At 40.9% G+C, this 25,253-nt stretch overlaps 3 protein-coding genes across 5 annotated transcripts; 1 reads left to right on the top strand and 2 right to left on the bottom strand.

Moving 5' to 3' along the window:
- Positions 1–1,105: 1,105 nt before the first annotated feature.
- cdk13 (cyclin dependent kinase 13) lies at positions 1,106–9,439 on the bottom strand. The gene is made up of 14 exons (XM_005730498.1): positions 7,328–9,439; positions 6,513–7,079; positions 6,265–6,423; positions 6,018–6,157; positions 5,690–5,860; positions 5,394–5,583; positions 5,213–5,269; positions 4,984–5,085; positions 4,803–4,880; positions 4,429–4,545; positions 4,196–4,327; positions 3,913–4,109; positions 2,726–3,220; positions 1,106–2,493 (listed from the first exon to the last, which is right to left on the bottom strand). The coding sequence occupies exons 1-14, from the start codon at positions 8,473–8,475 to the stop codon at positions 1,793–1,795; spliced, it is 4,254 nt and encodes a 1,417-aa protein (XP_005730555.1). The 5' UTR covers positions 8,476–9,439; the 3' UTR covers positions 1,106–1,792.
- Positions 9,440–10,646: 1,207 nt separating this feature from the next.
- Positions 10,647–17,370, bottom strand: ralaa (v-ral simian leukemia viral oncogene homolog Aa (ras related)). 2 transcript variants are annotated; one of them, XM_005730501.1, is made up of 6 exons: positions 17,306–17,370; positions 17,022–17,194; positions 14,566–14,811; positions 14,262–14,470; positions 13,864–14,038; positions 10,647–13,750 (listed from the first exon to the last, which is right to left on the bottom strand). In XM_005730501.1, the coding sequence occupies exons 3-6, from the start codon at positions 14,677–14,679 to the stop codon at positions 13,628–13,630; spliced, it is 621 nt and encodes a 206-aa protein (XP_005730558.1). In that variant the 5' UTR covers positions 14,680–14,811; positions 17,022–17,194; positions 17,306–17,370; the 3' UTR covers positions 10,647–13,627. The 2 variants fall into 2 exon arrangements, with proteins under 2 accessions (XP_005730558.1, XP_005730559.1); XM_005730502.1 differs by having other exon boundaries at positions 17,022–17,197.
- On the top strand, positions 17,221–24,470 carry med1l (mediator complex subunit 1-like). Of its 2 annotated transcripts, XM_005730499.2 has the most exons (18): positions 17,221–17,237; positions 17,397–17,445; positions 17,592–17,683; positions 18,886–18,961; positions 19,048–19,102; positions 19,223–19,349; positions 19,435–19,463; positions 19,605–19,676; positions 19,770–19,844; positions 20,029–20,105; positions 20,519–20,581; positions 20,691–20,802; positions 20,927–21,051; positions 21,157–21,263; positions 21,374–21,572; positions 21,683–21,778; positions 22,889–22,991; positions 23,740–24,470. In XM_005730499.2, exons 2-18 carry the CDS (start codon positions 17,439–17,441, stop codon positions 24,005–24,007), a joined length of 1,683 nt encoding a protein of 560 aa, XP_005730556.1. In that variant the 5' UTR covers positions 17,221–17,237; positions 17,397–17,438; the 3' UTR covers positions 24,008–24,470. The 2 variants fall into 2 exon arrangements, with proteins under 2 accessions (XP_005730556.1, XP_005730557.1); XM_005730500.2 differs by lacking the exons at positions 17,221–17,237; positions 20,519–20,581 and having other exon boundaries at positions 17,399–17,445.
- The last annotated feature ends 783 nt before the right edge of the window (positions 24,471–25,253 follow it).

Genomic DNA, 25,253 nt, shown 5'->3' on the forward strand with positions numbered 1-25,253 from the left:
TTTTAAAAAATATAGCACGGCCCTGACTGAAAAGTCATTTTTCAAGCTGGACATCAGCATAATTCACTAAAACTGACTAAGTGATTTGTTTCTGTAGCTTTCCCGTCTCCATCTTTTAAAACTGTACTCACTGTTTCAATCATGTTCCTGAAAAAAAAAAAAATGCTGCCACTCTGACTGAAGCTACCATAAACTTTCAGCAATCCATCATCCACGCCATATTAAGCACAGATCAGACGCCATCCACGTTGCGAATTAGATTTGCAGAAGAGAACTCCTTGGAGATAATCACTTTCTCATCACCAGCAATGAACGTGTGGCAAATTCAGATGTGGATATGATGGGTAAAACAAGCCAGATGTGCAAGCGCAGTCCCCTCCCCCTCACCAAAATCTATTAGAATTCTGTTGTTGCTTTTATCCGAGTGCAACAAGAGTTAACTGACAGCAGCAAAAAGTTTTATCAAAGCTGATATTAGTAGGGAGCATTCAGCAGGACAGGTTAGTTTCTTTAAGAAACCGTTTTCTTACCGCTTGAAGATTAAATCTGCTGGGAGCCATCATCTTGGAGAACATTTTCTTTCTTCCTGACAGTCGTGCTGCTCTGTATCTGTGCTCCAACATTGTGCCGCCAGCAGCACAAGTGAGTGCTGCACCTTCTTAGCCGCGTTGCTCTTGATAAAGTCTCTCACGGTTTAAATGATAAAAATTCAAAATACAGGAGCTTCCATTATACTGAATTGCACAGGGTGCTTGCTGAGGCAAAAAATACCAAATGTTCAAAGTGTCAAAATTTGGTGTTAAGCTAAAGGTCCAACAGTTTAGTAAGGGTGAGTGTACATGTCAATGGTTGTAGTGCAATGAACACACTCTAGGTGAGTGTTTCTGGCATTACACTGCCATCCAGTGGTGTGCTCTGTGAAGTCACCACACCACTGTGAGAACAACTAGTGTTTTCAGTAATGTAACAGACGACAATACCGTCGGCATTTCTTTAATAAACATTTGCCAAAGGTGGAGGAGGAGGGTGGTTGACAAATCATTTTAGTACAAAAGGAAAAAAACAAAAACAAAAAAAAACAGGAAAAAAAGAAGACATTGTTTTCTTTTCAAACTCCGATTATGCTTCTTTGTTTTGCTTGTGATTTTACAACACCTACTGGCAAAAAAAGGCATGTGGAATTCAAACAGCCTTTCTCCATGAAGCTGGATCAGATTTGGTGCATTCGTCCGAGAGGTTACTACTCCTTATTCTCTCAATTAGCTTGTTGTGCTCATGACTAATCTGACCCAAATGGGCCACCACTGTTTGAAGATAATCTTGACAATAGAAAAAGGAGGACAACATTACTTATGGGTTATATTCCTAATTGTGCAGATGGAGCACATCATCCATTTCCTTTCATAACCAAAAATAGTTTCCGCCTACTTCACTCAGTAGTGCAAAACATTAATACTAGTCTGCTCTGAAGCAATTACAGAAAGGCTAAGGTAGAGTTTTAAAATTTACCCAGCCTGATAAATGTACACTCAAAAAGATCAGAGTTTAATTTAAAAGACAGCAGAATAGATTACAAAAAAAATATGAAAATGGTATGAGCAATAAAAGCTCCTCCGATGTTAACTGTCCTTCTGCAACGTATTCCACATTCCAGACTGAGGAGGAATACAACGCCTTATACAGATTTAAGTTATTAAAAACTTAATGTGCATCTCCAGATCCATCTAATCTGGTCTAAGAGGCTTCAGGGTCAACCCTTTCACCCATAGTCACTTTACATATTTCCAGTCTTTCAGAAAGGCAGCCCTCGGCCTCTGATTGTTGCCGTCGAGTTCACATGTGGGACAAAGCCAAGGGGTAGTGGTGGAGCCCCGACTTGAGAGGGGGAGCCCCAGGGTTGTCCTGGTGCTGGGATGGGTGGTGGAGGAGGTACACCATCCTTTCTTGCCATGGCATGGTTGTAAAGGTGGATAGCACTGGGGTTAGACTGTCCCTCCACAGGTAAAGGGCTGTGATTGTACTCAAAACGGTGGTCCTTGTCCCCAGTGAAAACCATACTGCTGGGTCCAGAAGCTCCGGCACTTGGAGGGAATGGGTCGGGGTGGGCTGGAGCAAGAGCCCCAGGAGCAGTAGAGGAGCTGGCAGCCTGTCCAGGCCCACTAAACACTTCTCTCAGAGTGTGAGGTGGCAAGCCCCCACCCAACATATGACCCATGTAGCTTTCCCCAAACCCTGCAGGTGTAAAAGGTGGAGGAGGTGGATGGCTGTATTCGCCACCGTATCCAGAACCTTCTGCAGTGGGCAGAGGTGGATAGTCTGGCTCTGGGGGTCTCCCTCCGTCACCTGCACCTGCAGATGCAATAGGGGGGGCATGGCCTGTCTTGGGCTCAGGTGGTGGCTGCCGGTAGTCAAGGTCAGCATGTGGAGGTGGCTCCGGAGGCTCTGGTGGTCTCTGGTCTGGGGGCAGGATGGACACCCCACTTACATCAGACACTGAAAACACAGTTGCACAATGTATTATATTGCACATGTATAATATTAGTTCACTTTTTGATGATCAGCTAATAAAAAAACTCCGATTATTTTCATTTTTAAAGCAAAATCAGAAAAAATACTTCTGCTGGTCTGACAAGATATTTGACCTTCAGTGGTATAAAAGTTAAAGAAAAAGTATTTGTCAATCTACTGAGGTACACAGACACAGTGTGTTCAGAAGGCAGCTCACCCGGTGAGACTGGACTGGGCTCAGGAGGCTGTTTAACCTCTGGAGGTAGAAGCGGTGCTGCAGCTCCAGCAGAGTTGGTGCTCTCTACTCCTTCTCCACCATCGACTGGTTCCTGCCTTTGTGTATGCTGAGCCTGGAGGAGCTGAGCTAGCAGCATAGTCATGGCTGTCTGTGTGGCAGCTGCAGCCTCGCCTTCTGGAATATTTGACGGAGCAGACATCGGGGGCGAAGGAGGTTTGGGCATTGGAGGAGTACGGGGTACTCCTGCTGGGGCTGTGGGTGGGGGAGGCTTGGCAGTTGCAGGCTGAAGAGGAGGCTCAGCTGGGTCAGTGGGAGCTAAGGCTTTAGAGAGCTGCTGTAATGTCTCTTGGTTGACCTTTGAGCTCATGGACTGGACAAACTGGGCTGTGCTGACTGCACTCTTTGGCTGGCCTAAGAAGTTCAGGAGAACTGCCAGCTGTTCCTGGGTTAACTGTGAGTTTGCTCCCTTTGGGTCTGTAGGAAGACAAACGACAAGATTGAGCAGAAGTCATAACACTGATAATATCCTGAATGAAATATATGAAAGTAAAAGTTCCTTTAACAACTTCTGGCCATATCATATTTATAAAAAAGGCTTTTGTTTAAAATAACTTCATTTCGGGAAACAGCCGTATACTATAACCTTGCATGGCAAGTTCTATCCTTTTTTAAATACATAAATCTAATTGATGACATATTTACTTTTCCCAAGTGAAGAGAATGGAAATATCAGTCTGCAAGATTCATTACTAGAGCAAGAACCAAGAGTCACATATATATATTTCTGTGGAAGGAAATTACAATATGAGCATAAGTGAGTTTGGTTCAGTGTGTTGTCTAGCAACACGGATCTTTTAAATACTTCAGAGAAGAAGGCAGATTAGTGAATAAATGAATGACTGAGCTACATTCCGGATGTAATGGCTATTTAACCGAACAGTGACCTCCAGTTTAACCTCTAGTTAAAGCATGTTAGTCTGGTGAAAGCTGTAATGTTTTAAAAAGCTCATTTCCATACATTACCTCACAGCTCAGAGGTAACAAGTTGATTTTTAAATACATCAGACTATCCGAGTTTACTTTTAGCTCATGAAACTAAGGTATGAAATGAAACCAAGTGTAAGACGACAACACCTTAAATAATTAAAAGCAGTCGTCAAACTCACCTAGCAGAGCAGAAGCAGCTGCATTCTGGGCTTTGATGGCTCCGGGGGCAGACAAACCCTGCGGCGTGTTACTGCGACTGTCATCAAGGCCCAGCTCTTTGCGGGGTGCCTTTGGAGCTGCCAGTTCTTCCGGCATCTGCTTCTGTCGCCTGCGTTTCTTACTCCACAGCTCATGACAGTCCTGCCAAAGTGGGAGACTAAAGAAGTGGAGAAAGTAAAAGATCTGATGAGCACAGCAACACTACAGGATGAACATGATGATGGAACATGAACCCAAACGTACTCTGGTGGAGGCATCTTGTCTGGATCTACATCCTTGAGAAACTCGCTGCCCAACGCCTGTTCAGCTGTGCAGCGTTTGCTGGGGTCCAGATTGAGCATGTGGTCAAAAAGATCGAGGGCAGCTGGAGGGATGCTGAACAGCAGCAAAAGCACAGGAACATGTTTAAAATAAATGCTGGAAGGCCAAATTCCACAGATACGACTTACAATAAGAAAAAGTAAACATCAACTTACAAAGCAAACTCCTCTCGTAGTCGTCGCCGGTACTGCTTCTTTGGTTTCATGGTGTTGAAGAAGGGAAGCTTTATGACATCTGGCCAGACTGCAGGACAGGGGCTGCCACATATGCGGCTAAAAAAAACAGAAAGGCATTTTTTCTAAAAAGTACAGTAAAGGGCAGAGGTAACAGAGGTAAAGCATTACATCTGTGTACAGCAGAGCTCACTTCTTTCCTCTTTCAACCACCAATGTGTGATGGAAATATGAGGAGAATAAAATGTGAGGAGAAATAAATGTATTTCTTTAATTTCAAAGCTCACAGGAGGGAAACTGTATCTGTGGCCCTGTGTGAGAGCCAGTCATGGTTTAGGAATTTAGGCTATGCTTACCTAATAAGCTCTAACTGGGCAAGCTCCTGGTTAGCTTGAAAGATTGGCTTCTTTGTGAACAGCTCACCAAGAATGCATCTTTAATAGACAAAATAACACAATTCATGACACACATATGCCACCTTTCAGATATTCTTATTATTAAATGTTTATGATTAACAATAAAAGTATCAGCACTTACCCACAGCTCCATACATCAATAGCAGGTGTGTACCTCTCTTCTCCCAGAAGTAACTCTGGGGGACGGTACCATAGTGTGATCACTTTATTGGTATATGGTCGACTGAAAATACAAAAACAAAGACAACATCTGTTTATTAATATCAAAATCACACCCAAAAGATACCGGTAATGATAAATGAGTATCTTACATAAGGTAAGATTCAGAAATAGAATGTATGAGGGCTCACCTCTCTTCAGAGTTATACAGCCGAGCAAGACCAAAGTCTGCAAGCTTTATTTGACCTCTGAGTAGAAGGGAAAAAAAGAAAAGAAAAACACTGCTTAAAGCGTACTTGAAAGCATCCTTAGCAAGGTTTTAAAACATGAAGCACTAAGTTCTTGTAAATGGGTAAAAAAAGGCAATCTTACTTGTTATTGAGCAGAATATTGGAGCACTTAATGTCTCTATGAAGAAAGTTCTTCTTGTGGCAGTAATCGAGTCCCTCCAGCAACTGTCGCATGAAAGACTTTATGTGGCTCTCATTAAAATGAACGAGACCAGACTCAAGCAAACCCATCAGGTCGTGATCCATGTACTCAAATACAAGATAAAAAGCACCTAAGACAAAAGGGAAAGAAAGAATTTTAAAGAATAAATAAATATCTTTTAAACTATTTTTAAAATTTCACTAAGTATCATAAATATTCACAAAAATATAAATTACCTTTATCATTCTTGAAGTCTAGAGCATCCTCTTTGTCTGTGACAATCTCCTTCATGTTGATAATACTTTTATGGTTCAGTTGACGTAAAATTTTAATCTCTCTGATGGCTGTAATTGGGAAGCCTTCCTTTTCATTGTCAAGTCGAACCTTCTTCAATGCCACCATTTCAGCTAACAGACAACAGAAAGAAATACATAAAACAGATCTTTATGACAATATTGACTTGTATGTCAAAGAAAAACTGCACTTTCTGAAGAATACACTATGAATCAGTGCCAAAGTTGGTGTAGAGGAATTAGGAGAATATTAATCTTCAGTAAAACTCACCGGTGTCTTTATCTTTAGCTTTGTACACTTGACCGTAGGTTCCTTCCCCTGTGATTCCAATGATCTCAAACTTGTCAACACAACGTTTTCCCCAGTCTATGGCAATTTCCTTAATTTCACCATATCTCGGACCACAGATTCTGGCAATTACAAATTTAATTTTACATTGAAATAATAGTAACACAGAAAACAGCAGCAACAGCACAAAACAAAAAGTGATTTAGCACTATATACATCAAGAACATACTTAGGTCTTCGGCGAATTGTTTGGGACTTCTTGTCATCAGATGGGCTCTGGGTAGAATCTGTGCTTCCAGGAAGTTCAGGGGGCAGAGGCAAGTCTGTTAAAAGCTGACGAGCCTTTTTCTCTGACTTTTTCTTCCCTGAGAGTGAGCTGTCTTTCAAGCTGCAAAAATGTTGAAAGAGCATTAGCATACTGAAACAGTCTGATCATATCTACAGAGTACAAACATTTCCTGGTCAGCACATCCATACCTTTCTCCTTTGTCCATGTGCTCAATAACTGTTTGGGGCAATGGCAGCAATGGGAGGGTAGACATGGCTTGACCTGTGGTACGTTCCTTTTCTTTGCCTTGTCCAGAGGCTGGTGCTTTCCTCTTGTCCCGATGTATAGAGTCATCCTTGCCCTTTACATCCCTGTCCCTGCTGGTCTGGTGCTCTGTTGTCTTCTTGGATGACCTCTCTGAGGGTGACTGAGGCTGGGTTGATGTGGGAGTTCGGGGTCCCTTCTCCGGTTGAGGTGGAGAAGGAGGGCGACCCTTTCTGGAGTTGTGATTCGATTTAGGGCTGGGCTGATGAGCGGACGAGGAACCCTTGGTGGGAGTCGATGTATTGCTCGAATTCTTGGCCTTAGCAGCTGCTTCTGCAGCTTTAGCCTTTTTCTGCTTACTGAGTTCAGCAGCAAGGCTAGTTTTGAAGGTGAGCGTGCTTGGTGAAAGACTAGATGGCCGACTACGGGAACGAGAGTGGCGGTGTCGGCTGCGAGAACGTGAATGCCTTGAAGTTGAATATGGACTTCTACTGCGTGACCTAGCAGATCGCCTGGAAAGGAAATGATGAGAACAGCATGTTCAGTTGGTACATCAAAAGCACTTATAATTCAAGGTATTTCAGTCAGATTAGCAACTGCAGTGACACATGCAAGTTGTTTTTTGGGTTTTTTTTTTTTTTTTTTAAATGAAAAATGAAACAGTGCAGCCTTATTATAACAAATCTAATAAAGTCACCACACCAACAGAGCATGTGCAACAAATTAAACATGTTCAATTAGCTGCGTAATAACAACTCACCTGACATCAGGACTTGGGCTCAAGGACTTCCTATATGGACTCCGTGATCGCCTCCGGTTACCATAAGGACTTGAGCCAAACTCTCCTTGTTCATAAGGACTGTGCCGACCGTAACTCGGAGACCTGCGCCAGTTCACTGGGCTCACAGGTGATCTCTTCCTTTTGTTGCTCGAGTATGAACTGGGTGACTTGGGGGCACCGTACGACCCATACATGTCTGCATCCCGGCTGTAATATGTGGAACTGGGAGAAAGTCTTTTGCTCCCATAAGTTGGACTTCTTCTAGATATCAGCTGGTTATAACCGCCAGGAGACTGGTAGTTATATGAATATGATGTCCCATAGGGACTTTCTGATTTAAAACCAGGACTTCTCCTGTATGCCCTGAGGTCCTCACGATCATCTCTGTAAGACTGTGGAGCATCTCTGTATGCAGATGGGGGCTCTTTATCAGATCTTGTTTTACTTCTGTGCCTTTTTGAATCCCTTTTATCAGCAGATTGTGAGGACTGGGATGTAGATGTCCTTTTGCCATTCCTGTCACTGCTCCTTGTAGTGTCTCTGTGATTTTTAGAGCCACTCAGGCTTCCTCCACTCCTGGCTTTTGAGGAGTCCCTCTCCCGACTGTGACGGTCTTTTTTCTTACTTAGCTCCTTTTCTTGCCTGCTTCTCTCAGATGGTCCTCTTGTTTTCTCGTCCTTGCTGAGGCTTACTGCCTCCCGCTCTCTGGGGTGACTTCTGTCTGGGGATGCTGGTCCATTATAGTCAACAACGTCAACATCGCTAAGTCGGTCCGCTGTGAGACTCTCAGCATGAGGGTCAAGTTTAGGAGAGGGGCTCCCAGAAAAACGCTCTGACTGGGAGCTCACGTCATCGTACTCCACCAGTGTCCGAAGTTCAACATCTTTCTCAAAAGCACTTCTTCGATCATTGTCAGGGTCTTCTATTGTACCGGTATGCCACAAGCCTCTTTCCTTGGGTTGCCTGCGTTTCTTTCTTCTAGAAGCCGATGAGCGCCTCTTCTCACGGTGCCTGTCTCGCTGAGCGGCACCGCTCCCCGGTTTGCTACGCCTGTCCTGCCTGCTAGCATTTCTCTGTGCAGAGGGGCTCCGTCCCCGACCCTCGCGAAGCACCTCCGAATTAGGCATTTATCTCCCAAATAAATGCTACCACCACGCTAAGAATAATATATTCTCTAATTTACCAAAGCTATGTCCCTTGGTGTGTCGTGGAACAAAACATTGGGCTAGCTATGGTGACAGGCTAGTCAGCTAACGTAACAGCAAAATCACAGGTAGACAGCCAGCCAGCTAGCTAGCTTAACGTTAGCATTACAAAGCTAGTACAGTTCAGATTGAAGATAAAGTGAGTTAGTTCAGAGGGAAATTAATGACACTTAGTGCCAGCACACTCCGGCTCATATCAAATTCACAAAATTATTCTTGGTTACAGAGCCATACGATACTCAACCATTGTGTTCCAGGACGGACATCTCCCAGATTTATCAGCTAATGCTAGTCGGTTTAGCCAGCTAGTATTAACTGGCTAACTGTACTCGGCTACACAGTCGCATTTCGTTTCATGGTAAAAGCACAGGCCTAAAGCCTCTCTAAATTTAAGATCCACTTTTTCTAAAACGTTATCGTCTGTGCGAGCATGTAAATCCATTTACCGAATAGTGTTAAAATGTAAGTAGTCAACTCCGTCTCCTTCTCACAAACTTCTTGCCCTCCATCACACTCCGGTGTGCAACAAGGAAGTGAACAGCACGCGAGTTGGCCGGATAGTCCGCGGCTAACCAGCTAGCCGCTAGCAACTTAGCCAGCTAGCTTCTCCTTGTGTGGAGTTCAAGACAACTCAGTCAACATGCAAGAAAACAATGCCATTCAAAAACACGCCTGCGTCCACGTATCTTGCTGGACTGCTACCTCAGCTGATTGCAGCATTACCCGAAAGTAGCAAAACCTCTGCGTTAAATAGCTCAAAAAAATCTCTGAATGTGTTTATATTAATATAACTTTGTTCCCAGTACAGCTAACGGTACAGCTCACCCGGGCCCAGGCTGCTTTCAAACTACAGGCCTTGTGCGTCGCTGTCAACCAATGGCACTCGTATTCGTAATCCATTGGTAACGTCACGTCACAGCGAAAGGGAAACCCCTACCATCAAAAAACCACCACATAATATGATATGAAAATGCGATATTAACCAGAGTGTACAGGAGATGGTTATTTTCTACGTATCCAGTAAATGGAACTACGGGTTACGTCTTTCCATTGATTACAATAAGACCAGATGCTGCCGTCACGCGCCGTTAATCACAGTTAATCTGTTCCTCATTCCTCAGTTTAAATGATTAATTATTACTATACAGAATATGGTCATTTGTCAAGGGAATGATTGGAAAATTAAGAAGTTAAATTTAAGTATTAAAAACAAAACAGATTTTCTTTTTATTAAAGAAAAAAACTTTCCAAACCTACCTGGCCTCAGGAAAAAGTAAATACCCCTTAAACCTAGTAACCTATTGGGCCACCTTTGGGTGCAAGAACTGCAGTCAAGCATTTGCAATAACTGGCAATGAGTCTCACACATCAAAGGAATTTCGGCCCACTTTTCTTTGCAGAACTTTTCACATATGGTCAGGTAGGTTTGGATAACCTTTACCGTTAATACATTAAATCATTTACCAAATGCATTTTGCATTTACTCAGGATATTTTTTTAATAATATTAGAAGATGATCTGACTGGCAATGCACAAGCTCAACCGACACCTTAGTTTGCTCACTATTGTACAATAACATTTCAAATTCTGTGTGCGCATAGATACATTTATATGCAATAAAACTAAAATACCTTACAAATTACAACATCATTCATCGCAGACACGGTGTAACACGAGAAAGATACCTAAAAGCTAAAGCAATTTTTTACGTTTTTCTCTAAACCAAATGCACAAGCTGAAATTGTGACAAATATATTTATTTACCTGTTTTTATTGTTATTTATCCAACAAAGACACCAATAAATGTTACTTTTCCATTTTCTGGCAAGTGTTTTTGTGGTGTGTTTTTATGGACATGTCTTGCTATTTTCCTGGCAATACAGGCCTGCTGAAAGACTTCATGAGTTTCTAAGGAGCTTAGAAAGAACCTAGACACTTCAAGAGCTTGTTTTATGACCTTAAGATAGTGCTTTTCCTCTAAGAAAGATCAGGGTAAGGAGATAGAGATTATCCATGTTTATACATATAACACAGCACTTCACAGTTCACTTGTTCAGTGCAAAAAACAATAAACGTACCACACAGAACATACACAAAGTGTTATTAGTAATGTCCACTTTATTTGCCATTTCCAAACTCACAAAAAAAATGAATTGAAATGTAAGCATCACCTCTTGTATTCACAAACAGATAGGCTACATTAGTGGTTATGTTAAAAATAAGTAAACATGAAGGAAACATTTAACTGATGGCATACATACAACCATCCAATCAATTACATAGATACCTATAGATTTCTTTTTTTACTCCAAGGGTATAGAAAAGGCAAAACAAGTTATCTGAATACCCAGTAGGACAGTTCGCTCATAGCGTTCACACAAACATCTGTTTTAGTATTTCACTGAAATTCTTCGGGCTATCAAGTCTATTAAATTAATATGTGGAAACAAAGTAACAGCAGTAGAATGATTATGAATGATGTCTCCTTGAATAAACAAAAACCCACAACAAACAACCGAAACAAGAAAGACTTTGTTTAGCCAGTGTTATAGTATGCAAGCATTACGGTAGTCACTTTATGTAGGGCAGCTTCTGTAATCCTCAACAATGAAGACACAATGCGGTTAATGTAATAATCTCAAGCTAAAGAAGGAGAGTAATAATAAACTGGGATCTTTATGCTCATTCCAGTTTCTGTGCGTGCCACTTTAACTTTCAGGGCGTTTCAATCATTATGTGGTGTACTGGAGTTTAGCCCTTAGGACATATATTAGACTAAACTGCTTACCAATCAGTTTGATGCCACCTCACGTTACTGTTTTAAAGTCCAACTCCTCCTACTATGTGCTTTGCTGTAAACATGAGTTGCATGATAAACGCACATTAAAAAGGACAAACAAACAGACAAAAGAAAGCTTCATAGCTGTTGGATGACACACTTTTTTCCAAACTGCAGTCAGATCTCTAAATGGCGCTCCAGCTCAAGTGCTTCTAGTTCTCAATAGTTTCTAGACCCAGTCAGTGTTTTAAACTGTTTCCAAGTTTCACATTTCCTCTTTGCAATTACAGCAAACATTTTGCATAGACTCCAGTGTTGGGCACGTTATTGGTTGTGGCAATCTTTTAGTGTAAATGGTGAGCAGCTTATTAAGTTAACGATTGGTAGTGAATCAGAGAGAAAAATGGCAACAACCTCAATGTGGCTGTTTAACTTTACTGAAATATTAAAAACAAATAATAAGTTACTAAAAATAAATTATATTGTTCACAAGAAAAGAAAAGAAAAGGCTCAGTCATAAATTAAGAAACAAGGGGCAGTTTTCACAGTGTATTTTGGTCTATGCATTCTCAATTTGCCAATTTCTATACACTGTTTCAACCTTTGCCTCTAAAATGCCATCTACAAGATAAAATGAACACATTCGGCATGTTACTACAGCACTGTAACACAGGGTAGCCTTGCACAAAACGTAGCAAAGTAGAACGCCAGTGACCTCTAAACTCTGCAAATCATTGGCAGTCTAAGATTACAGGCAAACAGGATGAGTATGAGGGGATGTTTCACATTCACAATGGACAGAGAGGCAACAGTGACGCACTGCACAAGAATTACTAAAGCCCTCATAACCTTGCATTTCTTTCCCCAGGCGAATCAGACCGAAATCTCGACGCTTACCGACACTCCTTTTGACTTTTGCAAAGACGGTAGTGCTTACTTTTGATGCTCGTTACAGCAAGCTGTCATTCACTTCAAATAATAAGTGGGCACTTGTTTGTACTAGCTAGCGTTTTTCTTTGGCGACTAAAACTTTTTTTGGACAAGTATCACCTCACGTCTATGCAGCCTGCAGTCTCGTTTTCATTTCATGCCTTAAAAATGATCTATTCATTAATTTACCCCAGCTTTCCAATTAAGGACTTTTCCATTTAACAAAAGGAAAAAGGAGATACAAGTTTGCAGATTAAATGTCAGGAAAAATTATAAATGAAAAAAGACATTTTTTACATGTTACAATGCGTTTCTTTGTTTTTAAAATTAAGATGTGTCAGCATGTAAGGGATGTAGTGTTATGGAATCACCTTTTATCTGAGCACCAGGGATTCCTTTATCGCAAAAAAGACAATGCCAAGTGAGGTAAAACTTCTGAAATGTTAGAATTGAAAAAGAGTTCAAGTGTTGCAAAATCCCTCACAGATTCAAGGGTAACAATTAATGTCCATTGTGCATTTGAGAAGACTCAAAAGTCTGTGGGGTAAGGGGAGAGATTAGTGGAAACATTAGTGCGCTTATCTTACACTGGGTGATATGATAGAGGAGAAGAAGGGAAATGTTTGACGTCACAACTAAAAAGAAGTATACATAACTGTACAACGTAGTAAAACTGAGGTGTAAAACGACAAATAGGAATGGCATCAAATTTTGTCTCGAGCTTTGATAATGAAACTTTTTTTCTAATTGAAAGGTTTCATAGGCTCAGTGCAATGTTCATCTCCTCTGTGGCTCTTGATGAACTCTGGGTTGACGCTACACTGCCGAGTCTGTTAACTAACCCTTCTTACCAAAGATGGTGGATTAATTAAAAGGGATTGGGGCTTTCCAGTACTGAGCTCCAGTTACATCTTCCCTGTTTAAACCTTGGCGCTTAGACTTTCATTTAAATCTTTTTTTCAACTTGCACTGCACAGCTCTCTTAATATGTGTGTTACACACACACACACACGTCAGACTTTACAATGAAAAGTTTTGGAACATTTCAGGACTTAGCCTCTCAAGCTTAGGTCTAAATTAAAAACACCACTGAATTATTACACTCTGTAATGTGGGCAGAGTGAGAAAGAGAGAGAGTACATAAATTATTTGGAGTGTCAGCACATAAAAAGTTAGAGCTATAAATGGTGTATGAAGCGCCACCTTACTACTTCCTGACACATGGTCAGATGTCCTGTTAACCAGGAACAGAAGGTCATGGTCAGGTATGGGCACAAAAAATTAAATTAAATTAAAATTTTTAAAAAAAGCAAAAGTCTGAGAAATGCGTATGTACATAAGCAGCGAGCCTGCTCCCTCTAACGACTATAAAATACAGCATCTCTCTCTAATTCTCTTGGCCAAACTTTTACTTTTCTTCTTCCCGTTTTTCTCTTTGCTGTCCTCCATTTTTCTTGCCCGGATCTCTCTCATTAGGTCGAAAAAAACCTGTTAACAGGAGAACATAAAAAACACAAGTGTTCACATTTCTGTGTTTATGTGTTTGTTTTGCTTGGTGTCCGCATAGGAAGGAATTATTATGTTCAGCAAGTTAAACAAACCTTGTCAACATTGGCACGAGTTTTGGCCGAAGTCTCCACGTAGCACACGCCCCACTGCTCTGCACGTGCCTTTGCCTCATCTGCGCTAACCTGCCGTCGGTCGTCCAAGTCTGACTTATTACCAACCAGGAGAAAGGGCACATTCTCATCCTCCTTCACTCGCAGAATTTGCTCTCTGCAAAATGAACAGGAAATCTCATTCAGCCGTGAATTATGTAAATAAACAGAGCGCTGCATGGTAAATGCACAAAATCCTTACTCATATGAGTCAAGTCAACCTGACGGAAGAAAAACCTTGAGTTGTGATGAAGTATCAAAAAAGCAAAGGAAGAAGAATAGCTTAATTACATCCTAATGGATGGGTAAGTGCTTCATTAAAAGAATCTAAGTGGCTGCACCTGAAGTCTACTGTTGCTGCAAAAGACTCCAGCTCTGTGATGGAAAATACGCAGAGGAAACCCTCGCCACTTCGGAAGTAGTTATCCCGGATGGCTGCGTAGTCCTCTTGCCCGGCTGTATCAAGGATGTCAATTTGCACCTCCTCTCCATCCAGCACCACTTTCTTCCTGTAACTGTCTGCTTTAGTGGGCTCGTAGTCTTCAACAAACTAGAAAACAGAAAGAGATCCATTATGCCAGAGTTTTTTTTATTAAAACCTCAAAACTGGAATTTCAGTTGAGTACTGTAATGTGAGCAGCTCACCTCATCATACATGAACTGGAGTGTAAGAGCTGATTTGCCCACTCCTCCACTGCCAACCATTATCACTTTGTGAAGGGCTAGAGAGTTCTGCCCTTTTGGCTTTGCAGCTGCCATGGCTCTGTGTACCGAAAGATGCAAGTATCAAAGGGAGAAAGTGCAAGATGGCGGGAAGGGATTGTGAAATGTGAGGACTGCAAAAATCAGATCCAAAGACTGCCGGTCCAACAAAGGGCTGAATGATAGTTCCTGTGGAGAATTTAAAAAAGAAAAGAAAAAAAGAGAAAGATGTTGCATCATATTTTCCAGTGCCTCCAGGTTCCATTTCTGCATTTTGATTGCACAGTCATCATGGTAATAAATCCCAAACCAATAAAAGGCTAAAAAGCAGAAACTACAATTAGACTTGAGACGTCGCACAAAAGAATGATTCTCGGTAGCTTAACAAGAATGCAGGAAACATTGTCATGACAAAAGACTGACGCATTAGAAATGCAAATTTATTTTCATTATAAATTCTGCTCTGAAGCCATTTGCCTGTGCAAATAGCACCTATCCCTTACTGCCTTAAGCAGTATTACTTTCCTCTTTACAAACGCGACCGCAATACCACTTGACCTGTTAACAATTCAGGCCATAAGTATTCAGAAGTAACAGAAATCCGATCACACAAATTGTAAACGTGGCTCTAATTTCCAGCTGTACATTTTGTTTTTACATCTTGGTTAGTTGTAAAACACAAGCTGGAGAAAGCAATAGAAGTGCAAGTTACTATTGGTAGAAATATTACCCCTGGCATAATTTCCTCATACAAGAGACAAGAAATAATTTTCTTGTCCATGCAAAGACATTTACTAATCGATTTTATTTATTAATTTTTCCCTCTCAGATGTCTGAAGGTACACAAAGATTTGAAAGATTTATGAATATGTTGTTTGAGTCAGTTTTAGGCCTAGTCCAGCAAGGGGATTCCTAACTTCTCCCAAGAAACTAACTCTTTAATTCCTGTGTAAAAACAGTTGTTAAGGTTATACCAAACAAACTGGTCGAAACATGACCCTCACATCACAGATGCACTGGCCAATCTACAACATAGCAAAAGGGTACATTTAACATAATCTTAAACCTCTTTTGCGTGTTGCTAAAATACCGAAACACAAATACCAATTCAGAAAGGCGTCTTGTGGGTGCAGTACTTTTGGCAGCCAAGTGTCACTACAAATACATATTGGAGCCTGAGGACCAAATACTGCTTGTCAATAGCACAGAAAAGGTAACGTTAACTACAAATAAAGCACACAAATTCCACTAATAGAACAGTTTTAAGTGAACCTGCCCTAAGAAAAGGGAGACAAGTTTTGAAAAGTTGGCAGTACTTTATATGTCTTTGACAACAGTGGATAAAATGTGACACATGATAAAGCCATTGAGTGGCCTCTTTTCCATACTGGACTGTCCAAGAACACTATGGAAAATGCATACTGTCCAGAAATGTGTGCTCAAGCCCTTTCCTAAAGGCCAACACAAACCCTTTTTTGTGGGGGGGGGGGGATAAGCATGGGCTTGCAGCCAATTCGTCACTACACAAATTAACATAAAAGGTTTATATTTACTGCAAGTCAATAGTACTATAAAGAATTGAAGGAATGTTGCTTTACTTTCATCTTTTAAAGCTGCAAACATCTCTTAACAAGTTGTTTTGAGTGGAAGTGAAAAGGGAACTATTAACGAGTCAGTCGTTCTGGGCTTGGAGAGGCGTTTAACAACAATTTCTAAACAAACCCAAGTCACCTTATGTAAAGACAGGGAGACTGTAGAGACAATACTATGCCTTCAGTTTACAATCATCAGCACAAATGTGGGTGGAAAGTCAATACACCAGTTAGACAAATTAGTCAGCGAGTCATTATTTAGCAAATAAAAAACAAACAAGACGCCACACCATAAGCACACCAAGAATACAAAAAAACAAAATACTATACACAAAAAAACTATACATAACATGAACTGAGAAATCAACTATTTAACCAACTATTTCAATAAAAGAAACTAGCACAGCAAATGTCAGTGTACACGTCCCTAACAACAACGTTAACTTATTAGCAACTTAGCTGGTTGACTGCTGGGCAATGTGGCTAACAAGCTAACTATGCTACCGGGCAGGTAAATGCCACCTGACATCAAAGTAACATTTCAGGATGAAGATAACATCTGAAAGACACGTCTCTAAAAGCGGATATTCTGCAACAGATGTTCGCTCGTTGCTTCCAAACTCAGTAGCTTCCTCGTTAGCGAGGGCGAGTGTGGACACACGGGGGGGGTAAAGGGGAAAAAACGGCTAGCGAGCAGCTAATCATAACTAAATGATGCGACGCTAATAAAACTGAAAGACAAGCAGGGTCCGTTGCACCAGTACCATGTCTTGTATTAACACAAATCCAAAAATAAACAGCACTCACCTTGGCAAAAGGTCTGATGAAGCGGAATTTAAGGTGGCGAAACGAAACGACTCAGCTAGCTACTTGTTAGCTCATGGCTAGCTTTCTAGCTAACTCCAGAGACCCGGCTGGTAGCTGTTAGCAGCAGACTGACTGCACGTCCTGTGGGCTTGGCTCCGACTGACAACGCCCGCCTGCTTGGGAGAAGCACACAGCGTCTCACTTTGACTTTAGTATGTGAGTGTAATATTTTCTTTCAGATAAAAAAAAATATAGCCCCGGGTATGAACATATCAGATAATTACCCTCGCAGTTGAGCATACAGTACAATGCAGATTAGGAACAGCGGATGAAAGGTACCACATAACTGATTAACTGGCTAATCCGCATAAATAGTGGCAGGTTTGTTCAAAAGGAGAAGAGTGAAGAGACCTCCACATGCCAGGTATGTCGGTTTGAATATAGTGTTCTCACTAAATAAACACACAATTTAAGTAAAAAAAATGCGCAAATGTAAATAAAACATCTTAAAATGGGAAGAAAGTTTAATTTTATTTTTTCCCATTAATCTCCTGTTTTTCGACGCTTTAGTGATGATGGACAGGGTCACAATTCCAGAGCTGCGTTTGAAGTTTGCAGAGAAGAGTTGGGCTGACACTTTTCAGCTTGTCCGAAGGTGTATGGTGAGGCAGACTTCATTAAATAAAAATGAAAATGCCTCTACTCAAATGGTCTATTTGAATCATTTTAGTTGTATGGTTAGGGTTTTTTTGTTTGTTTTTTTTAAATCTCGTCTTACGCAAAATAGATTTCTCATTTTTATTTCTAATTTAAACTAAGACCCCCTCCTTTGTTTTGTTTGGGGTTTTAAGGGGGTACGTTGCGTTATGTGGCTGGTTAGTGCATGGCTCTGCTAATATGATAATGTGGTGTGAACTGGTGTGGCTATCCACTCAGAATGAGATCATTCATCCTGGAACACACACGGCTTTGTTTTTTTGATCAGCGGTCTTTTTTCTTCTTCTCTTTTTTTTGCATTGACTGGTATCACTTAAGCTACTTGGATTTACTTATCAAGCACCTGGTACAGTGTATGGAGTAAAGCCTTCAAATCAAAACAAAGTAGTTTGACTGTGGGTTGTTGGTTATCTTTATGGCATTGGCTTTGATTCCACTATTTAACACCATCCCTTTTGGCCAGACATGCACTACTGCTGGCTTAATTAATTTTCCTTTGCACTATTTATCGATTCTTAAATAGAGGATGTCCCTCTTGTACATGTATATTATTTGGTTAGAGGTTTGAGAGTTCAAGCACTGACATGAGGCAAACGGGCTGTACTCTGCAGTCACTATAATTATTGTTCTATCTGTATGCTGGGCCTCTGTGAGAAGAGAGGGTTGGTTAGTTTTCTTTAGATTTGTCATGGGTGGAGCAGCAGGGTAGATAATACTTTTGGATTAATGTGGAGTGGAGCTTGGCAGTGGTCAGTCTCTGGAGTGTGTTGAAGAAATGTGATTACTTGGTGGTCTGAAGTGATGTGTGGTCCAAAGGGATAAGGCATCTGGGGCTAGTTATCAATTTCTCTTCCAGCAGTGATCTTAAAGAGAACTTGTGAAGAAGTGGGGTTCTTCTTCTTCTTCAAAAAATTAAGTACAATAATTTCAAACTCCTAGTTCCAAAACATTTGTTTCATTAAACACACACATCCCAGTATGAAAAGCATGCAAATGTCAGTGTTTTCCTTGAGATGGTGTCATGCAGTTTGTGTTGCATGGTGAGATGGGCAGACAGGACCAAAGGCTGTTTGCACAAGACTTTGCTTTTGCCATACAAACAGTCCATTGTTGTTTTCTTTGTCTCTCGCCTTTGTTCCTTTAATAGGAGAAATCCAGAGATGAATCCAGATCCCATAAGCCACTGGAAAGATCCCTGGAAAAACTCCAGGAAGAATCAAACGGTATGTGAGTAACATGTGTTGTTTTTTTTGTTTTTTTTTAAGTATTTTTACTTTACATAAGTAAAATGAATCTCGTTATGTTTCAGTGTGCACCATCAACACCACAAAGCTCCGCCTAGAGATTATCGCAAAACAACAAGGGTATAAAACTGACCTCCATGGCTTTGTTTTTGCTTTTTAGACTCATATCTTTCCTCATCTGTTTTTCTATTAATCTACTGTGATGACACCTTGTTATCCATATGAATCTTTTCTCCCAAGGATGAGTTTTCACTTTGCTGAGGCCACGTGCTATTTATCAGCTGATTTATTCTACGTTGAGGTATTGTTGTTGCCGTGTGGTGAAGTGGAGGAGGTGAAGGTGGTCCCTCACGGAGAATCCCCTGTTGTAAGTGGACTGTGCTGTTTCCAGCAAGTCATTAGAACTTCTCACCTTTTGCTAATCATGCTGATAAAATAAAACTGTCTCTTAGCCCAGTGAATCCCTGCTTCAGCTGCTAAGGTAAGGGAATGGATTGCTTTTAAATGTACATTTTTCTTGCAGTAAGCAGTGCCATTATCCACTAAATTTTTTTAAGAGCATAATGACAGCACTAATGGTTTTAGCTCTATTTGCTGATTGTGCTGCTTTCTGGGTGCCCAGGTCCAAAAACTTTGCCGCCTTCTCCCTGAAGTTACAAGGCCTCTTTGCCCAGTACAACATCCCTGGAGACAAGTGCCTACCTCAGCTTATCAAATATTCTTTAGCTCTTATAAATCTGAGGCTCTTGTGATCATTTAGCCATGTGTTCCCTTTTTTCTTTTCCAGTGAAATTAAATTTAAATTGTTGGCATCTCTACAGTGCCTTGGGAAAGACTTATGGAAAATCGCTCATTTGCCAAGGTGTGTGACAAAGCAACAACTTTCCAAAAGTCTGTCTGCTTAAAACAAAATGAATTTCTGTTCAGTGCTTCAATTTAAATTTCATAAACCAAAACGCATGTATATGAAATGATCAGGAGAGTAAATAATTGTAGCTCTTCATATAAACTGCAGTTTTTTTGTTTGTATTTTTTCCTCTTTTCAGGGAACAAAAGTATTCTGACCCTGAAATGGACTTGATAAACAATGGCAGGATAGGGGATTTAATCATGGGAAAAGAAGGTATAGTTACACTTGTATATTGAATTGGTTGTATTTAAATTATGCAAATTAAATTCTAGATCAAGAGTGTCAAATATAAGGTGCAGGGGCCAGAATTGGACCAGTAATGACTCCAATCTGGCCCACTGGACGGCTTTGGAAAATGTGAAAGATGTAAAACTTTATTTTCACAAGTTTTACAACTTTCCTTCTGATAAACACCTCCCCCACAGTCAACCACACCACACAAAGTAATGGATAAACAATTAGGTGATGTAAAAGTTTTCACTGTCTATTATAGAAAAGTCATTAAAATTGAAGTTAAATGTATTTACACTGACAGAAAGGGAAGTGTCACTGGTCTGGCCTAATTAAGAGGAAACTAGGCTGAATTTGGCTCATGGTGTAAAATGAGTTTGACATCCCTGTTCTAGATTGTCCTTTCACCATGCGGTTCTTTATTCCTCCAACCAATGGAACAAAAACTTTGGTGTCAGGTAAGCTTCTGAGTTAAAAACGTGATAAATTGCGTTCTCTTTCATTCAGTTCATTCAATACAGGTGTCATCGGAGATGTTAAAAGTAATAGATTTTCCTCAAATGACAGACTTGAATCCAGTTGTTCAAGCCGCCCAGGTTACTGTAGTTGTCAGCGATGTGACCCACAAGCTTCAGATGGCATCTGTGGTCCCTCAGCCTCCCCAGCTGGATCCTCAGGGGTATCGGCCTGCTTTCTGATTTTTAATCTCTCACCCAGCGAGACACGTTTCATTTTCCATTTATGAGTGAGTCTGACTGTCACTAGCGTTGGTGTTAATGGAGTACAATTGTGTCCTGGAGCAGTTATCCTGTGTTTGTTCCGCTGAATGAGGTGCCAAATGAAATGCTGCCTGCCTGTTTCCTGCTTAAACTGCAGCCAGCTATGCCCGTGATGCCGTCTTTTGTAAAGAAGCTCAGCCAAATTACAGGTCAGGGAGGCTTTCATGAGTATTGTGTGAAATGGACATGAAACAAAAAGCCTGCTCATTACTGCTGCTCTGTCTCCGATTATTTCCTACATGTGACTGTACCAGATGTTGACCTGCAGTGGGCACCCTTACCCAAGCTTCTCATGAGAGATTCATTAAGCGCAAACAGCTCCTGGGAGATGACATGCGAAAGCAACATGATTTTTACAGTGGTATGAGGATACTATTTATTATAAGTGGAAAAGGTAAAAGAGGGGTTAGTATTTAATATGTAATTTATGCATTTAAAAAAAAAAAAAAAGATCAATGTTTATCCATCTAGACTCTTCCTGGTGGTGTGATGCATAGTTATGTTTTCCCTGGAGCTGCATGGGATGTGCCTGCCCACAGGGGGGCTGTGGTGGACAGTGTTCCCTTCACCCACCCTGGTCATGTCCCAGCCCTACTGGAGGTGCTGCGCCACCAGTGTGCCATTAACACCCTGCTGAGGAGCTGTTTCATATTTCACTGTGCCAGTCCAGGTAGGAGTGTTTTTACATTACAAAACCGGTCGACACAGAGATGGTGTAAAGTGGGCAGCAAACATTGTTGTGCTTAAAATATGTAACGCTTCATTTATGCATCTTACCAGGTTCAGTTTGTGGCCTGCATTTTGAAGTCCTTCCAGAGTCTGACAGCAGCTTTTCTGTGACCTTCCAGCCACCTGACGCTGACTCCCTGGGTGTTTGTGAGCATGAAGTTCATTTCAAATTTGGGAAAAAATTAGCTGTTTTAAAAGTTTATCCTTTTTAATATATCTATTTTTTTTTTTTTACCTATATGCAATAATCAAATGCATATAGGTATAAAGACATGGTCAAGACAACCTGCTGAAGCTCAAACTGAACATCAGAATGGGGAAGAAATATGGTTTAAGTGACTTTTCATTTGGCATGGTAGTACCAATTGGGCTGGTCTGAGTATAAACTGCTGATCTACTGGGAGTTTTTGACATCACCACAGTCAGAATCATGTTTATGGCCAAGTTTGTACACAAATAAGGAAATTTGTCTTGGTGTCAGGGTGCAAAATCTCTAAGTTTTGCAGAGGATGGTCTGGGAAAAGACTGCAGTGAGTGGAAGTTCTCTGGATGAAAACACCTTGTTGAGGTCAGAGGAGAATAGCCAGAGTGGTTTGAACTGATAGGAAAACAATGGTAGCTCAAATAGCCAGTTGTTGCAACCAAGATATGCAGAAGTGCATCTCTGAATGCAGAACACCTTGAAGCAGGTGGGCTACAGTAGCAGATGACGCATCGGGTGCTGCTCCTGTCAGTTATGAACCGAAAGCTAAAGTTGCACAATCTCATCAAATTTGGACAATGGAAGATTGTAAAAACATTGCCTGGCCTGAGTTTGCCTGGTCTATTTTTTTCTGTGACATTCAGATGGTAGGGTTAGAAAACAACAACTTGAAAGCATGGCTCTGATTTCCAGTTTCAGGGTGGTGGGGGTGGTAGTGGAGTAGTGAAGGAGATTTTCTTGACACACTGTGGTCCCCTTAGAATCATTTAAATGTCACAGCCTTCTTGAGTGTTGCTGCTAGCAATGTCCACCAGTGTACCCATGACTCCTTCCAGCAGGACGAAGTGTCATGCCACAAAGTACAAGTAATCTCAGCCTGGTTTCTTGAACGTCATCATATTTCCTGCAGGGTTCGTTTTTTGGCTATAAACATGGTGGTAGATGGACAAATTAAGTAAAAAAAAAAAAAAAAAAAACTGGTTGTAATATCAGTTTGGGAAAATGAACAAGTTAAAGGAATGTGGTGTGTAATTTAAACTGATTTGTGCCCACAGTGCTGGTGAATGTACCGAAACCTCACCAGATTACCTGCAGCTTATTTGGAGCAAATACACGTGATCCTTCCATTAATGAATACCTCTCCTCTGTCATCATGAGGTATGTTTTCTGTCTTTAAGAACCATGCTTACATGCAAATGTTGGTGTAAATGTGATTATTATTTACTCACTCAAGTGTGTGTGTGTGTGTGTGTGTGTGTAACAATGTACAGAAATTCTGCATTATGAAGATCTGTGTGCAGCAGAGTAACTGAATGTAGTTTATTATGCTGATTCATTCATCAGCTACCTGAACAGTGTCTAAACTTTACAGCTTTAACTAGCATAACAAATGTGAGCACATGATTACATGGTAGAATTACAGTAACTCTTTCTCAACCACTAGTACTCATCCTACATTTACAAACATGCTACACACGCCAACAAAAAAGATGCTCTTAATTAAGAGGTTAAACTGTGTGTTCAACACAATGCTTGGCTAACATACCAGCAGCTTCCTTGCTGTTTGTGTTACAACTATAGATTAAACTCTCTTCAGTATGTGTCTTCATCACATTCTCCCGATTCCTCTGTGTTTACATTCTCCCACCGAGCTGCTGCACTTAACCTTTACAGCGCCTGTGTCCCACTGACGTCTCTACTAACACATTGTGACCTTGCACATTTATTTACCTGTGATTTGCTTTCTGTTTAAAGTTCCTGCATGTTTTATTAAGAATATAGATATCTGGTAGCAGACTGTTTCATCAACGGGGTTGTAAGAGGAGGGGATTTGTCTTGTTGCCGTACTGAATTTTAGCTCCACTCCTTCTAGGAACTTTCAGTTGTTTTGTTTTTCTCCACTCAGCTGTATGTCCATCCCTGAGACAATGAGGATGCTATACAACAAGCTCGAGGACATCACCTCTGTCCCACTTTCTCCCAGCTGCTCGGCCACCACAGAGACTGAAAATGACCATTCAGCTCACTCGAGTACAGCTGTGGCCGACACCAGCAGAGCTTTGGCCACTTTCTCCCAAAGTGCAGCTATGCCAAAGGACGGCTTCAGTGTTGCTGATTTAGCACGTTCTGCCCTGACTGTAGCCAAATCTGAATCTATTCTTGAAATAAATTAAAGTCCCTCCACCTCCTCTTACCCACCACCCCTTGTAGACACGTTTCAACACAGGGTAGACAACAGGCACAGCTGATCTAAACGTGCATCCACAGCCTTTATGAAAACTCACGGGTTAAATCAGCCATAAATATGGACCAGAATAACTGGTATTTGTTTTCCGTTATCAGTTAGAGATGCTAATGTGTAACTGCAGAAGGCTGTGTTTGAGTAATTCAGAGTTCATAATCGCATCCATCTCCTGCAGGATGCTTAAATGTCACTTACTATGCATTCCAGCGTGGCAGAGATTACTGGCTGTAAAGATCTGAGGTCTGACATCTGACCTCAGACAGCCAAGAGCCCAGTTGATTGGTACCATGTGAGCCAATCAAACATTGTTAAAGTACATAATGCATTCTTGATGTTTTGTAAGACTCCACACATTTAAAAAATAAAAATAAAGAAAAAATAGCTTTGGTGTAGCATATGATTCAGCTCTCAAATGCATTCTCTCTAAACCACAATTTAGTTTTTGCTTCTTTTTTCTTCTTTGATGTAAATTAGGTTTTGTACAATAAGAGTGACATTTGGCGTGAAAATGTAGGAGTGGAAGACCGATGTGGAATGGAAACTCGGCAGTAAGAAATCTCTTGATTGCTGCTGAGCACAGTAGTGCTTTTTCTGCGCGGAAGCCAACACGGTTTCCAATATAGCACAAATGTGAGTAGTCTGTAAAGAATTAGAAATATTTGCATTCTAACAAAGGGAGGAAATTTAACTTTTTTTTTCACATTCCAAAAGAAATGTTTGAGACAAAACTCACTGGTGCAATATTCAACTAAATCCTGAAGACCTACTGGCGATGTGCATTTAGAAAGGAATTTAACATGTATTAGGAATACGAAGTCAACTGTCAACAGCAGACAACTGGTTTTGTCCCGTGTCTGTACTTCTGCATATCCAATGACCTGTACGGCTGCTATTCATAGAAACATTGTAACATGTGGTTAAACCGCTCTCTTTTTTCAGTGGGCTTCTGTTCTCCGAATATATCAGCGATTATGTGTCCTCACTTCTAACTGGATGGGCATAAATCTGTTGAAGTCGCACCTGGTAGTAATGAGGAGTAGATTCCTTGGACTGTGATTCTTCGTGTACAGTTGGCAAACTCCAAGTGTGCAAAAATGTTTAAAATGAGCGAGCTATTGCAAATAGGTAGAAATGCTGTACTTAAATGTTCCTAAAGCACAGTTTTGGGATGTTGT

Source organism: Pundamilia nyererei, unplaced genomic scaffold, assembly GCF_000239375.1.
Source record: "Pundamilia nyererei isolate P.nyererei 1_Seehausen unplaced genomic scaffold, PunNye1.0 scaffold00037, whole genome shotgun sequence".
Classification (NCBI taxonomy): Eukaryota; Metazoa; Chordata; class Actinopteri; order Cichliformes; family Cichlidae; genus Pundamilia; species Pundamilia nyererei.

Bases quoted from the DNA above. Each gene is read 5' to 3' on its own strand.
- med1l (XM_005730499.2), top strand. The intron at 19,350-19,434 runs GTAAGTGGACTG...ACTGTCTCTTAG, and splicing joins CTCACGGAGAATCCCCTGTT to CCCAGTGAATCCCTGCTTCA. The intron at 20,582-20,690 runs GTAAGCTTCTGA...CTCAAATGACAG, and splicing joins AACAAAAACTTTGGTGTCAG to ACTTGAATCCAGTTGTTCAA.
- ralaa (XM_005730501.1), bottom strand. From the start codon at position 14,679: ATGGCAGCTGCAAAGCCAAAAGGGCAGAACTCTCTAGCCCTTCACAAA. The intron at 14,039-14,261 runs GTGCAGCCACTT...TTCATTTTGCAG, and splicing joins GCAGCAACAGTAGACTTCAG to AGAGCAAATTCTGCGAGTGA. The intron at 13,751-13,863 runs GTTTGTTTAACT...TCCTGTTAACAG, and splicing joins CTCGTGCCAATGTTGACAAG to GTTTTTTTCGACCTAATGAG.
- cdk13 (XM_005730498.1), bottom strand. From the start codon at position 8,475: ATGCCTAATTCGGAGGTGCTTCGCGAGGGTCGGGGACGGAGCCCCTCT. The intron at 5,861-6,017 runs GTGAGTTTTACT...GTTGTCTGTTAG, and splicing joins AGCTAAAGATAAAGACACCG to CTGAAATGGTGGCATTGAAG. The intron at 5,270-5,393 runs GTAAGATTGCCT...CCTTCTACTCAG, and splicing joins AATATTCTGCTCAATAACAA to AGGTCAAATAAAGCTTGCAG.